We start from the raw sequence: 17581 nt of genomic DNA, 5'->3' as shown, positions 1-17581 counted from the left end.
AATTTTTTTTTTTAATTAAATTTACTATTATAAATAAAATAAAATAAATAATAAATTTGAATAATGTTTAACAAAAAACAAAGGTTTATAAGTAAAATAAAATAAACGTCTGCAACTCACATTTTATTTGTTAATTAACCGTTACACATCAAATGATGGGTAGTTAGTAAATTCTGAACTTGTCAGAAATATTATTATTTTCTGGCAATTTTTTCTTATACTATTACGAGGTAAGTATAAAGATGAACGATGATAGTGGATACTTAATAAATAAATACATTTTGTCTCGTTTGGTCATATTTTGATTATGGTAGCTTATATGAATATAATATATAAACATTTAAAAAAAAATGAATTTATGAAACATAATCAAAAAGTAAAAAAATAATTATAATAAAGACTATTTAAACCTTAATAAGTGTTTATAAAAAAATAATAAGATCAGGTCTGTTAACAGGGCACGCTACTAAAACCCACCAATTCCAAAGGTGGTAAACTAGTAACTAGTTAACAGCTAGGTTTTTAAGTCTAAAACAAGAAGCGACTAACGAGGTTCTTGCTGTTATTTACAATTTCAAATTCAAGTTTCAATGATAAGTCGGTTAATAATGTATTAAAACAAAGTATCATAGATTTATAACATTCATTGTAGTTACTAATAAATAAATCAATAATTATCCACTAGTTTTTAGTGTTTTGACTTTTGAGATCTATTACTCATAGTCTAGTATTTTAATTGTAATTATTTGTTTTGTTTGTCTTCCTTAACACTTGCTACATAGGGTCAAGGATGTTGCCAAATTTGGTAAAAATTGTTGTTGTTGTCAATGTTTGTTGATATGAAACAAATTTAAACCAATCAGATAAGACTCTTGGTATTTGTCCTTGCTTGAAACCATGATAAGTGATATTGTAAGAATACGTCATAAAATGAATAAAACTTTTAGTTGATAATTTGTTTCTTTGAGTGTCTATTTATTATTTGTTTCTTATGAATTGTTATTATTTAATTTATTTATGGTCATGATTACTCAATGGTCATCATAAAATATCAATTATATACTGTCAATTACTTTAGTAAGTAATATGCATTAAATGCTTAATTATTAAATTATAAAAAGGACATTTTATACATGTTTCTTTATATTTAAGATTTAAACCAAAATGATTGTAAATAACATTGGTTTTATTTCATTTAGAAATATTGATCATAATTAATGAAATAATTTAAAATTGTAAATAATGGCTTATGTGAATGTTGCTGATTGGAAATCTGACCAAGTAGCTGATTGGCTTAAAGGTAAATTAAAACTTTACCTAATTAACTAAATAAATAATCAAAACAAATTTACAAATGTTTTATATATGTTATTTAATAGGTTTAGATAGTGTTATTATACCATATATCAAGTACTTCATTGATACAGATGTTAATGGACAAAAGTTATTAGATATGCAACCTAATGACTTGGATAAAATTGGTGTTCAAAAAATTGGACACCAAGAGCTAATATTAGAAGCAGTAGATCTTCTAAGAAATTTTGTAAGTTAATCCAAATATATTAAAATTAATTGCAATATTCAATTTAAATTGCTAATCACATTATTTATACTGTTTTTTAAATTTCTACTCATTTTTATTGTCACTTATTTAAATGAATACTACTTATTTATAATTTAAAATCTTTAAATGTATCTCTATAGCTTAACTTTTATGAATGATTTTAATCTAAAATATTATATTTAAAATAAAATAAGGTAATGGATTTAGATATTATTTATTGATATATTTTTATTATGTTTTAAAGCAATTCTTTACAAGGGCGTATCCAGAATTTTATTTAATGTGAGGAAGGGCTAGTAATAACAATAAACATGTGTAAAATATTGAAAATATTTAAGAAACAAAATTAGTGAACAAATAAAGTTAAAAATAGTATAATTAAAATACATAGAGCATCATATAAAAAAATTTGCCTTGGATTGTGATTTATATTGATATGAAATTTGATAATTAACTACCGAATAGAAGTATTACCAGTTAGTAGTAACTTGGCTACTAATTAAGTATTATGATCTATTTTTTATGGAAAAATGTTAGTACGTTTTTCTAGGATAGAAAATTGGTAATGGATATAAATATAATGTATAAATATTGTATATTTATGGTAAAATAATATTAAAGTGACTATAAGATAATAATTATATGAATACAATATCGTTGAAATTCAAAAAAACATACTTAAAAATATAATATATATAATGATAACTATAGAAAAAACATATAGTAAATATTAAATTGAATACTACCTTTAGATTTTTTAATCATCCCTGTCCCTTGTTAATACACCCTAATTCTATACAATTTAGATCTTAAGTTTATTTTTTGTTTTAATGTTTTTTAGCATTATGAACTAGATAAAGAAAATGTACAATTACTAGCATTAAGATTGTCTTGCAGTGCTCATAGTTTATATAAAGACATCAAACAAAATTATTTAAATTCTACTCAAGTTCCGACTAAAATACTTACAGATGTTGCTAACACAGTAGCTGCTTTAAAACCATTAGTTAATTGGTTAAACAGGTTTGATTTAATATTTATCTATTCATAATTATTGTTGTTATTATTATTGTGTTGAAAAAAGCTAATACATTATTTTAATTTTTAGACCTCCATTTTGTGGTCAACCACATTATATAAATATGAAAAACAACTTACTTAAGTTGGCTCTTGAAATAGTAACTAGTGGTCAGCGTGATCGTTTTGCTGAAAATCCTGTTGAAAATATTTTTGAAATTGCCAAACAATTAGCTCAACATGCTGATCATGTTATTCAAGAAAGCCAAGATTCTCTAATTTTACAACCAGCATCTTTGGATGTTGCTACGCTTAAAAAAAGATCTGGAGAATCTCTAGTAATATATTATATGAAAACTTTAATATAATTTTTTAGGGTTTATCGAGTTATTTTCTCTATAAATAGTAAATGATAAATTATAACTTTTTTTTTTTTTATTATTTATTTGAAGTAATCTACAGTTTATACATTTTCTTAGTAAAATAAGTAGGTTTGATAGGTGACAAGTAAGAATAATATGAATAATTAGATTAGGGAAGATACCCAGTGGTAACACCCTATATAAAATTATAACTTAAAATAATAATTGCACCCATGTCAAAATAGAATGATATTAGTGTTTATTTTATTTTATCAGTAATATTACATATTAATTGGTTAAAGGTAAAATGAGCTTAGCAAAACAGTTTATACTAAGAGATAATATTATATGATCACACTAATTTTAGTGTTTTTATAAGATAATTTATTAATGAGATACTTAATTTTTAGTCATCGATACTAACGATGTGTATAAAAAACTTAATTCAACAGTAAAATGATTAAAAACACATTATAAACTAGTGACCAAGTACCCTTTTTAGAGTATAAAATTATTAAAATATTAAATAATCTTATTCTTGAAATGTAAATAGAAACCAAAAAATCCATAGTTAAGACGTGTAGACATTTTATTTCTGCTCTCCAGAAAAGTTGTAAATTTGTTGCTTAACCCCTTTGGCTTTTATCAGTTGATATTATCTTTCAATATGCCAAATATATCTTCTGTATAAATTAAAATTTTTTTTGTAATAGATAAATCAAAGATGGATTAATTTTCATCAATCTTTTTTTTATACACTACTAATGTCTTATGTAGTAAATTAACCTTAGTCACTAATATCAATGTCTAATTTGTTTATTATTTCTTGTTAAACTTTTTTTTACTTAAACTTAATAATAAAAACACTTATTTATCATATAGTATTAAATATTATATAAATAAAATATTTTCAGGGATTTTATATTGTACCATCATTTCATGGAGTTCATCAAGTTGGTGAAGTAAAATGTAATAGTGTGGCTCATCAATGTGGTAAAATTGAGGCTGGTGATGAAATAGTACAAGTAAATTATCAAACTGTGGTAAGAATAATTAAAAATTCTGTAATATTATCAATTTTATGACTCTTAATTATGTTTAAATTTTTCGTTAATGCCAATTAAGAGGACTTTACACCTACATGTGTTGTTTCAATCTTATATACTTACAACATAGCAAAATTGCATTCAGTAAAATATATTATATGTTAATAGCTTTAATATTAGAAAGAACTTACCTATCATCAACATTGAAGATTAGAATATTATTAGTATTGTAGTAATGTTTTTTTTTTTTGATATTTTAATTTTTTACTAAAATATGAGTAAGCAAAATATTATAGATTTAAAATGCTTATATCTAGCTTAAAAATTCAATGCTACAACACTGTTAATGTTCTAACCTTTAATTTTGATAATAGATAAATTCTTTCTAATATTAAAGCCAACAATACATAATATTTTATACTGAATGCAAATTTGCTATATTGTATGTTTGTAAATCGTAAAGAAATTATGTGGTTGTGGTCTCCTTTTAAAAAAGTATTATTATAGTATAAGTGGGAAAAATAGCATTAAAATCTTAATAGGTAATTTTTTTAATTTAGAATTCAGTAATTCTTTTTCAGTCATATTAATATTAACAATTCAAATATATTTAAAATCAATGACTTCTATTAATTGACTATTCTATGTTACAAGGTTATGTAGTTTATGTATTTTTAGGTAAAAGTAATTATTTTAATTACTAATTAAGTAGAAAAATAAGTTGAAAATTTATCAAAACTTTTATTTTAAACATTTTTTATTTTCATGTATGATGCATTTGATAACAAAAATTATAATAATAATTTCAATTAAACATTTAACTAATTATGAAATGTTTAACCTAATTTATGTTATTATTTATTATATTACTTACTATACTACTGCTATTTTGTTTTTAAATTGATTCATTTAATTTTAATATAAATGATTTATAATTATTTTATTGATGTAAATATAAAAATAATTTTTTTTTAGCTCCTTAAATTAACAATACTGATAAACCATTTAAAATCAAATGTTATAAGCATTTAACATTTCAATATATTCAACTGTTTCTAAATTGCAGGTTGGTTGGCAAGCTAGACAAGTAATGGCTCTGTTAGAAGAAGCTTCAACTGATATTTTTTTGACACTTAAAAAACGACCACGTCATAGTAAAGTATTTGGACAAATTTATATGAAACCATATCGTCTACCCAGTAAAAAGCTATTTAATTATCCACAAAGATATTTTGATCAACTTACTCCACCAAGGCCAAGTGATTTATTGACAATTCCTAATTTCAGTTTTCCTGTAAACAAGTAAGTTTAGAATATTTATCAACTTAATTAAATTTTAAAAATACCATAGTGTTCAACTCATTTTATAAATATATTTAAAAAATATTCTTTTTATACTTTGTCTATTGAATTGTTTATTATAATTATCAATTTTTTTCAATGATTTGGCTCATTTATTAACTTTATTAATAATTGTTAATATTTTAAATTCTTGTGTATTTAGTGTATTTCCTTACACTGAACACATTCAATTTCTCTGTTTAATGCACTTAAATTGCAATACCATTATTTTATACTGTTCTTATTCACAATAATATATGTTTTCCTGTAAATTTTAGTATAAAATAATATCGGTGATGTCCAGTACAAATTCTTTTTTGTTTGAAATTCTTTTCTCAATTTAATTTCATATTTTTTATGGATTGGTGTCAATTTAATAAAATTTTAATATTTACTAAATAAAATGTTTTAAAAGTATTTAGATGATATTAGTAATTGAGTCAAAACCTGAAAATATTGTTTTTAATGAAAATTTAAATTTAACACAAACATTTTCATATTTGTATTGTACTAATTGAAAATTTGTAAATGTAAATGTTTTAAAATATATATTTTTTGATATATTTTGTTTTATAATTAAAATATTTTTAGACAAGAAAAAAAAAAGGTACCAAAAATTCAAGAAAGTCAACTTTTAAGTGATCATTTGTTGAGTCCTCCACCAGTTATTCATTTAAGTGGGCGTTCAATTTCTCCTGAAATTTTTTCTCATAGTAATAGCAGTAGTGGTGATGAAAGTGAACTTGAAAGTGCCAACTGTTCCTCACCTACTTCTGTGAGATTATACCTTCCAAAACCACATATCCCTGTACAAAGAAGGGCAACAATAAGTGGAGCCAGTCCTATTGGAAAACATGCACCATTCAATTTTGATCAGGTATTAGTTGAAAATATAATTTTAAGTATAAAAAAATTATAACAAAAAATAAAATAACCACAATAATTATAAAAATTACCTAATTAATAATCATTTTTGAATATTATAAAATTTCTTACAATTTTAAAACTGATTTTTCCTCAACACAACTGATGTGCGTATTAAATGCACTTTATAGATTGTTATTTTTTTGAACAGGTAACACTAGACGTGCCTAAATAAGCCTATATGAAAGGTTAGTCAATTTGTCATGCCAGCTCAATTCATTCTAACATTCTTATTCTAATATTTATAAAAAAATAACAACTTTATTTGTTAAGTTTTCAAAATATTTTTTTAAATAGAAACAAAAAAATATAATATATATTTATTAAGTTATTTACTTCTTATATTAACTTCAAAGTTTTTCTCCAAAGTTCTATGTGAGTTAATTATTCTGGTGAACATTCAAAAAGACTTAATACATTAATCTAAAGTATTGGATTATTATGTATATTTAAGAACGAGTAACAAGTGATTTATGAATAAGTAAATACTTACAGGTAACAACAGCCTTCTACATCTTTCTATATTGGTTATTACTTATATGTTTATTTTATAAAATATTTCTTATTGATCTATCATATTGGAAAATATGTTTATTTTATTTATTTTTTGTTGTTGTGCAAGTTAAATCAATATGACTAAGAATCAGTTTATTAAATTATTTATAGTATTTAAAATATTTTACTTTTTGGCGGAAAGTGATAACATTTGTTTAAAAATTTCTATGTATTTTTATGAAATTTAATCAACTGTGTAGTATCAGTTAAAGACATTTTAGAGTCTTTTCCAAATGAAACACTAAAGTCAAATAAAATATTAATTATTAGATTATAATTTATCAGTAATAAATAACTGTAAATTTTTGCAAACTTGCTCTGTCAAAATAGAAATTCATTTGTATGAAACCTTAATAATATAATACATTAATGTTCTTAATTATTTATTACATATTTAAACTAAAACCATAAAGAATTTCTATGGTAAAATAGTAAATTAAATTATATTATTAATTTAATAAATTGAGCTTAGTTAATATATTAAACACTTTGGGTTAACATTTATTTTTCTATTTTATTATTTAATATTCTGTTTTTTTAATTTTCTATTATTTATGTATTATTGTAATAAAATGTAAACTATAAACTATTTTGTAGGATAATATTCTTCTTAGTGTGAGTTATGTGTGTGAATTTCAGTAGTTTCAGCAGTTTCAATTTTTAAGGGTCTTCCATAAAATATTAAATCAATTAAAATTAATTATTTAATTTATACATTTAAATTGTATTTTAAATTAAAGTAATAGGTATTAGTTTATTCTGTTTAAACTGTTTAAAGTTATTATTACTTTATAAATTATCTCTTTTATAATTAATGATTGTTTATTCAATAGTTTTGTGTACAGGTTAAATATTAAAGACATATTAATACAATATTCAAGTGTTTGTTAACAATATGATATATTTATTCATTTTTTGCAGATAGTATGTTCGTAAGTTGTTATTTGTTAAAATTATTTTTATTGATTGTTCAAGCCTTACAAATGTATTATAGACATCTTACCTATATATTCTAATGTTTTGTTTTATAATATAGTATTAGAAATATAGTATTGGTTATTTATATTAAAGTTATGAGTAACTAATATCTATGCGATCAATGGTTATAATTTTATATCCAGGAAGACCCTTAATAAAATACTTTATTTTTTAATCAAATGGAAATACTATACAAATTATTGTTAAGGTATATGTATACGATTGAGTGCATTTCATGACTTTATTTAATTTAAATTGAAATAAAAAGCAATACATTTTAATGTTTTCTACCATTTAAAAAAATATAATTAATGCCAAATGACCAATAAATATTATTTTGTGTTTCTAATTACAATTTTTGATGGTTTTAGTCTACTGCAAAATTTAAAATAATTTAAAGTATAATTATTAAATTTTAGATTTATGTGGAGTATATAATTACTGATGAATAAATTATATAAATAGTTCTCAATCGTATTCTATCTTTTAATTTGTGCATGGATTGAATTTTTTCCTATTTAAAAAGATTTTTTATACTAATAAGAAAATCTATACATCAAATATTAATATCTATGAAATTTTATTTTCAGTTTTGGAACGAATTGAAACAAGTTAACGAAGCTCATAATAATAATAATAATAAAAATAATAATGAAAAATCTAATAGTGAGATGCAACTTAGTAAACGTTCCAAACCAACAAAAGTTCATTGGACATCATTACCACCAAATGAAGAAAAAATTGAAAGTCAGAAGTTTTCTGATAAGAAAATCATTGATACATCTATTAAAGATGATGGTTTAAATAGCTGTAATTTAATTTCTGTCAAAGAACGAATTAATCAATTGAAAATTAATAACAGCCCAGAACACATTATTAACAAAAAACCTAAAATAATGCCAAAACCTTTTGTTTCTAAAGTTGCTAAACCAGTTGATAATCCAGTATTTACTAAAGTTCGTGGTAAGCTTGACAAAAGTTATAGTACTCCATCTTATGATTTTTCTGCAGAATGTAATCTACCTAATGATTTTGAATATTTTGATTCTGATTTGAGAATGTCAATTGAAGATGTAAAAAATTATGACACCAATGAAATCACTAATAGCTGTGTTTTTAATGATGATAAATTCAAAAGACCTGATAAACCTATTCTAGTTTTCCCTAAGCCACCCCCTCCTCGAACTGATGACAGTGTTTCTTTAGCAACTACAATGGAAACAGTTGGAAATAGTTGTATAAACAAATCAGTAAAACCAATTTTATATTTTCCAAAACCTCCACCACCTAAAATTGAAGATATAGATTTTTCAAAAAATAGTGATACTCATATAATTGATAATAATGGTTTTGAACCTGAAAATAGTAAAAGTATAGAACAATTTAGCAATATCGTGTCAGAATCTGGCAGTGGATTTTCATTTGATCCAAAACAAGAAAAACACTTAGAATGTACAACAAACAGTTACTTAGAAAATCAAAATGAAAATTTCTTAGATTATGATAATATAACAACACATTTATCTCAAGATAGAGTTTCAGAGTCAATAGATTTTTCTAAATATCCCATGAATCATTGTAAAAATAAATCTTACTTAAACAATAAACATCAAGATCCATCAGATTTTGAAAAAAATTCATTTTCTGATTTGTCTGACGCTTGTCCACCTTTGTCATTAACTGACCTTAGTGGTAGTGATGATAATATATTTCGAGTGGATACCAAAGATAATATATCTTTACCATCTGAACGAACAGCCATCATACTACATCAAGCTATATTAAATACTCCAGCTACATTTCCCAGACAAAAAACTGAAACAAAAAAATCTCAGCCACCGGTACCACCTCCTAGACCATCCAAACCTGCTGAACTACCTAAAAGAACCAGCTATAGAGCTATGCTTGGTGCTAAAACTATTGGAAAAAAAGAAAACAAAGGACAGAAACAATTATTTCAACGAAATCCATTAATAGCTAGTAATTTAAATCTTTTATATATTAATATTATAGAAATAATTCACTACAATATTCATACATTGTTTACTTTTTTTTAGAACGACGAAACATAAGTGCCAAAGAATTAGGCACGTGTGAATATCAAGGATGGCTCTATCAAAGATCTAAAAAAATATCTCCTAGAATGCAATGGATTAAAGGATGGTTCATTATTAAAGGAACTACTTTTTATGGGTTTAATAATAAAGAAGTATAAAAATTATATTATTATACTCTTTATTTAAATTAACTATGATATATTTTTTAGTCATCTAAATCCAGACTTATGATCATATTATCTGGTTTTACGGTATCTGTTGCTGATGAAGTTAAATCAAGAACTAATGCCTTTAAAGTATACCATATGGGAACCATGTTCTATTTTGCAGCTGAAACACCAGATGATTTATCCATGTGGTTGGATTGGTTTTCAACTGCTACCATCGCTGATGGCCATAATTCAAGTAAATCTAATGAAAGTTTTTTAAATGGTGTTATTAATTTTAAACAATTAGTATATGTTTTTTTTTTAAATAATATTTCAAATTTTTTTACTGTAATTTTATAACTTGAATTACTAATAAATTATTGTATTATTTATTTAAATATAGGCTCATTTTAATAACACTATAATAAAGAAGAATTGTCTTATTTCAAAAAAAATTCTCATAAAAATATAATTTTTAGTTAATATGAAGTCCTTTATGATTTTTTTTTATGAGAATGTATGGAATGTACAGCTAAAATTGTCATTTAACATAATAAAATTCATTACTTTAAAAATAAAAATAATAAAATATTTAACATTTAATTCTTAGATATTGTGGCTGTTAGTGAGACTGATGGTGAAGAAGATGATAATTTAAATGAAAACCATGAATTGGTAGATGCATTTTCATCAAAACCAGGAACATCGCATGATTCTTCTTTTACAAGTTCAGCTTTTAAGAATATTTCTACATTTCTTTCAAATCACATGGGGTCACACTCAAATCATAATACAAGTTCTAATAAAAACAAAACGTAAGAGTTACTACTACATATTTTATAATTTATTATATCTTAAATGTTCCTAATATATATTCAAATTAATAGTTTATTTTAATGTAATATATAATTTTAATTTATCTGATTTTTAATTTATTTTTTTTTTTTACTTCACATTATATTCCAAATTGTCATGTTTAAGCTATTTAAACTTAATTATTATTAATAAGAAACTTCATAAACCATATTCATTGTTATAATATAGTATATGATATCTTGCTTCTATTATATTAATCTAACATTTTAGTTTTTCAACTTATTCTGTGAAACTATAACATCGAGTTAAAAATACAGACAAATTTACTATAATCTGTAAACTAAAAAATAAAATTTGATGCTGGTGTTATAAAAATATTTAATTTTAAGTATAAACGCATTAAAATATTAATACTTTTTTCTTCAGGGATAAAAGCTTTCATTCATTAAAAAAACAACAAAAAAAGAATTTGACAAAAGAAGATCAAGCAAAAGGTAGCAGTTTGGACAGAAAACATTGGAAATTTTTAGGAATGGGTATGATTAGCCGGGATTCAAATGAACCAGTTCCAACATCTCAATACCGTAGTTATCGAAGAGTACCACCTATAGTTCCTAAGTGTGCTACAGATACATCTGTACTCCCTAGTTCTTATAACCAAAAGTAAATTTATTACTGAAGTAAAATAATATTTATCTTTTTCTACAAAATAATAATATATGAGCTATTGTTTTCTTTAATTAATGCAACACATTATTTAGCAATAGCAAACAAGTAAAATAATTAAAGTTATTATTAAATATGTTACTATATTTATTTAACTCCATAAACAATAGACATTAACATTTTAATTGCTCAATTATAAAACAATATAAAAAGAATTCTAAGATCAAAGCTAAATTATTTTCTTTTAATTTTTTTACAATTAATTGCCATTATCTAATTAGTTTTACTTGCAAAATTGATTTTATTATTTGAAACAAATAAAACAAACTGATATTTATTTTTTTTTTTTTTTTTTAGTATAAATACATTATAAATAATAATTTTATTTTAGCTCTGATGTATGTTCTGTATCTCAAATTAATCATAATCGTCCAGCAGATATGGTTGATTATCGATTAGCTTCGATAACAAAACCTGATACTAACCAAAGGTATAATAGTTTAATTATTTTAAAAGAAATTATTACTTAATAAATTCAAATTTTAAAATCTTCAGAAGAGCAGATCCTACAAACAGTTCTGAAATAACATTAGAATCATTTATACAGTCTCGGCAAGATGAAAGGCGTGTACAACATTTACATATGGGAATGCGTGTACCTCAGTACATAGCTCCTCCACCTCCATCACCACCAGGTTATAATAATAATATTATTATTAAAAGTATTGAAAAAAATTAACTAGTTATTTAACAGGAATTAGAGATGATCAAAGTCAACAAATTTTGGATCAATCTAGTTTCAGGTATGTTTCTCATAAATTGAGTATACAATAAGATTATTTTTGTATTTTCTGTTTCTTTATCATGCAATATTTCAAAATGTTTTCTTCTTTTTATTCTATCAATAGAAAAATGTTATTTATTAGTACTTATTTATAGCTTATAGTACTACCTTTATACTTGCTTTTTAGAATTGCTGCTGAAAGTGAACCTCGTTCAAGGCAACCGATCACTGCATTGACTAATGTTGAACACAATTACAATTTAAGTGTATTACCACCTTGTAAGTTAATTTTTTATCAAGATAATACTCTGTTTATTCAAAATTTACCTTTAGCCATTGTTATATATTTGAATTTACGTCAAAATAATACTATTACTAAATTATTTTAGATTCTGAGTGGAGTAATGAATGTCTTAATTTTAGTATGAGTTTTTTGTGTGTATGTGTAAATTATAAGTAGTCTATTTTCAATAATGAGAGTGGTTTTGAATAGTAAATTAGATCTAGTTGATACTTTTTTTTTGGAGGGGGAGAGAAGTAAAAATTCCCAGTACTTTTATTATTTTAATTAGATTTAATTTAATTAGATAACTAAAGTTTTTTTGGTGTAACTCAAAAATGAACAAACTTAGATATTTGACATTTTCATCAAATATTTGTATTATCATTTTTTTATTATGATTAAATGTTCAAAATATTTCGATTTTTTTAAGATCTTGACATAACAAATTTTCATTTTTGTTTTTCAATAAATATCAATAAAAAATTATTAAAATAGATAATTATATTATTTATAGACATTTTAAGTTCAACTTTGGACAGAATTACTTATTTAACGATAAATAAAAATGTTAATTAGTTTTATCGCAACATAAAGAAATGGTTAGTGAAAACTTTTAAATACATAAAATTTTACCAAATGTTATAACATTTTTTATTTCTTTTAAGATATTATTTATCTATTTTTTCTATTTCACAGTATTTACAAAAAGATATAATTTTAATTGTGAGTTATATAAATTGATATAATATTGTAAAAATATACATTATTATAGTAATTAAATACTAATAATATTATAAATGCAATATTTTCATAAAAAATGATGTCAATAATACTATTATATTTTAATTTTAAAATTAAAATATGTGTTATTTATATCTAAAAAAATATAATTAAATATTATTGTGGTAATATAGGTTGTCAGATTGACTCCGCTCAGAGTTGTTTTTTATGTGCAATAATACGTAATTTTTAAATTCAACACATCCATTATAGTCAATCACTTGATACATTTGATATATGGTAGAGTAGTACCAACTTCCCTACCTTTTTTAAAATATTTATATTAGTTATTAATTTTTTTTTAATAACAAAGAAAATTATTAATACTAATTTAATTTAATAATAATTTCAAAATAATTCCAGCAATTCATACCATTTAAGATAACTCATAAATAAACTGTTATAGCGTTGAAACTATTCATTCAAAAATTAAAAACATATTATATAATTTCATAGAAATTAAACATAAATTAGTATCTAGTAAGATATTAAATAATGTAATAAAGTAACTATTAAAATAATATGTTATAGTATATAGTAGTATAAAATAAAATTAAGGCACATAATATTATTTTAATGTATTTTAATTATTATACAAGTAGGTAAAATAGTAAATAATTAATTTTATATTCTTTACTGTTATTATTTTTATTCATGCTAATAGTGATTAATTTTAATAATCCTAAAGTTGATATAATATTGGTAAAAAATCATTTAAACCATAATTAATTAAAATAGCTGTAATATATTTACAAATATATGCTATATTTTTCAATAGTTTGATATTAAAGCAGAAATAACTAAGTATATGACATTTTAAATATTGAAAAAAATTTTTCAATAAATAAAATTAATATATATTTGAAAATATAAAAATTGAAAAAAGTAATTACTAATTAAACTAGTTAATCCCACTTATGAATAAAGGCATACTTATTTTAATAATTATAATATATTCACAAAATAGACAACATTCTCTATAAGTATAGCTTGTATTAAGAGAGTTGAGTTCAATTTATAAAGTTAGGTATACATGTTATTATGCCAAATGCATGTTTGAAAAAAGAATTTAAAAAAAAAATAAAAATAAAGAATTAATAAATTATTAAAATACAAATATAAATATTTTTTTCAAATATTGCTAAAATCAAGATTATACATCAATACTTGATTTCCTTAAAACATTCTTATGTATGCCTATGGCATACATAAAAAAGACATAACATAAATTTAAAACTGTTGTAAATCTAAAAATGTTTTTATTTGACTCATTATCTAAAATAAAAAAACATAAACTTAAAGTGTACTTGTGTAATACATAATGTATTTTAATAACCAATATTTATTTTAATATTTAAGTGTAAACCTATATTGTATACATTATAGTTATTAGAATAGAAGTTAATAAAATAAGTTATTTATGTATAATTATAGATGTATTAATGATTATTATTGTATAATATTTCTAGGGTTAACAACTGAGAGTTCAACTCAATCTAGTGATTTTAATGGAAATAGAAATTCTAAAATATTTTCTCACCCTCGTGATGGTCCATATATGCCTCAATTATCTGAATCACAAGAACATCAATTATATTCCAATCGATATGTAAGTATTTAATTTTAATTTTATAACTTTTATTAAAAATAATTATGCTTTTATTTTTATTTAATTATATATTTATAATAAACTATATTATCTAGTAATGAATTAATACAGTGCCATTGTGACATATTAAAATACTAACTTATTACTTACAAGTTATAACTCTTGTTGAAATAAAAATTTAAAAGAACTTCAATAAAAAATCATAACCTTGAAGTAGTAAGTCAATTGCCTTTACAAATAATAAACCCAAACTATAAAAAAATTCAAGTTGTTAAACAATAAAAAAATATGTTAAATATAATAATAAAAAAAAGAAATATATTTATGAGTAATTCATTTTTGCAAATATTTATTTCTTAATCAGCTATATATATTTAAAAAATATACTTAGTATGTAGCACTGTCCCTGCACACATAAATTTAATTAAACTAAATAGTTATCTTCTGTAAAAAAAATTTTAGCCTTTGGATCAAATCAGTGACACTGAATCATTAGAATATCCACCTGTTTTTGAACCAGAAACTTATACATTAACTGATGTTCTTTCAAGAAGACGAGATCGATCAAATAATAATATTGAAAACGAACCTGGAAACAGCAATAGTTACAGGTGATAAATATATAGATTATTAGATATTGTTATTTTATATTTTATTTATTAGGTTAATTTATTAATTTGTGTCCTTAAATTTAGACCTAGAAAAATTGCTTAAGTTATAAATGTGTATATTATACAATATTTAATAGACTTTGTTTAATTTATATAACAAAAATTACTCCTAAAATGATATTTTTTCTTACATCACACAAAAATCCTGACTAAATATAATTACTTGAAAAATGTGTGTTTTTATTAAAGTATTATATATATTAGTTTAATAATTGTTGTGATCTATTTATTTTTGTGAACTTTTATTTACTGTTGAAATATAATATTTTATAGTGGTGTTTAAATTCTGACTATTGATTTTCATTAAATATATTATCAGTATTGATGTATTTGTTCATTAAATAATATATATAATATATATTATGTATATTATTTAATGCTATACTTGAAAATTAAAATAGGATTAATAATATCAATAATTTTACTAACCTTATAATGTTAATTATTAAATGTAATTGAATGTATTTATTTTTTGTCTTAATCATTGGCATGTGCAAATTTTAATTTCTGGTCGAGCCAAGAACAATTAATGCCCTAATATTTAAAGAGGGTCCCAATTTTTTAAAAAAAATTTTTTTTATTGTACATTAGAAACTGAATATTTATTAGTACATAAAAATGTAAGTACATAAAATATGGGAATGACTGAGTGAGGGTTGTATTTGTAAATTTCACTAAGATTTCTCTACTCTCATTTTAAGCATCTTTTATCTGATCTATGTCTCAGGATTAAAAAACCCTTTTGTTCTATCATAAGTACATTTTTAATATTTTATTACTAATAAATAAAATCTATTTTATGAATAACTGTATATAGGTGAACTATGTTAAATTGTATAGGATATTTTAAATAATGAACATTGTATTGAATGCATCAAACATTAGTCATTCATTAGTCATTACTTAACCTTATTGTTATTTGAACAATATTATTTTCAAATCGAATATCACAACTCACAAGACAACTATTAAGTACTAAATGTGTGAATAAAACGCTTTTTCTTATTTCCTTCTTTATAAAACTATTATTAATTTTATATTTTTTTCCGGAATTCATATAAAGCACATTGTATTAATTTAAAAATAGCAATAATTATTATACAATACTTTAGAATACGTTTTTATTATTCTGGGAAATATATTATTTAATTTGATGATATCGACCTTCAAAGTTCATTGTTCAATGATATAGTGATTAAAAGAAAATCCAGTATTTGACTTAAAAACCGTAAATTTTAAATTAATCATGGAAAGAAAATTCCCTAGTTATTAATTACTATTAGTAAATCATTAAATGTTGAAAGTCATCCAACTCATAAATATTCGTAACTACTCGCGCTATTTACTTTTTTGTTAAGTTGATATGAAGAGCTGCTTAAATTACAAGTATTCATTAGCAATTAATAATTATTATATTCTATTTTAATGAAAATATCCATATTAACATTTTTGTGTAGATACCTATCTGCGTAATATCTAATATTTAAAAGAGAAAAAGAAATAATTTGTTTTCTTCAAAAATTATATTTTTTATATACATTTTTAATAGTACAAACTACAAAGTGACAAAAGTGTTATCGTACATTTAACCTTAATCGTAATTCATATAGTACAGTAGTGCTATAATATATGTATTTTATATAATATACAAGGTGATTTATTCAATCGACAATCGTATATCAATTTTATCAATTACATCAGTATTGTAGATAAAAATTCAATATAAATCGCTTGAAAAATTCGTAATTAATTTTTGTTTTGTTTTTTTTTCTCCAACAATTGTTTAGCTGCACAATATTTTATAATCCTCTGTACTAAACTTTTTTAATCCTTTTTAATTTTTATTAACTGTACTTTAAATTAATTTATTGATATAATTATATTTTCTTTACTTAACTGCCTATTTAATACTATCTGAAATTTGTAAACCATTTTTTAATGCCTACTACATTTCTAATGCAAGAAGTCTGCATGTTTTT

General features: G+C 22.2%; 1 protein-coding gene across 1 annotated transcript; it reads left to right on the top strand.

Moving 5' to 3' along the window:
- Positions 1-1041: 1041 nt before the first annotated feature.
- Positions 1042-15721, top strand: LOC112599760. The gene is made up of 19 exons (XM_025346822.1): positions 1042-1077; positions 1200-1300; positions 1380-1543; positions 2406-2587; positions 2673-2919; positions 3858-3986; positions 5056-5291; positions 5922-6207; positions 8378-9767; positions 9845-9996; positions 10054-10249; positions 10604-10808; positions 11236-11472; positions 11867-11965; positions 12031-12170; positions 12230-12278; positions 12447-12538; positions 14792-14931; positions 15394-15721. The coding sequence occupies exons 2-19, from the start codon at positions 1243-1245 to the stop codon at positions 15544-15546; spliced, it is 4155 nt and encodes a 1384-aa protein (XP_025202607.1). The 5' UTR covers positions 1042-1077; positions 1200-1242; the 3' UTR covers positions 15547-15721.
- Positions 15722-17581: the final 1860 nt, after the last annotated feature.

The sequence above is a fragment of the Melanaphis sacchari genome, unplaced genomic scaffold (genome assembly GCF_002803265.2).
Source record: "Melanaphis sacchari strain LSU unplaced genomic scaffold, SCAv2.0 Contig0_pilon_pilon, whole genome shotgun sequence".
NCBI lineage: Eukaryota > Metazoa > Arthropoda > Insecta > Hemiptera > Aphididae > Melanaphis > Melanaphis sacchari.
Note: the sequence above shows the minus strand (reverse complement) of the source record. Positions and strands in the feature narration are given on the sequence as shown.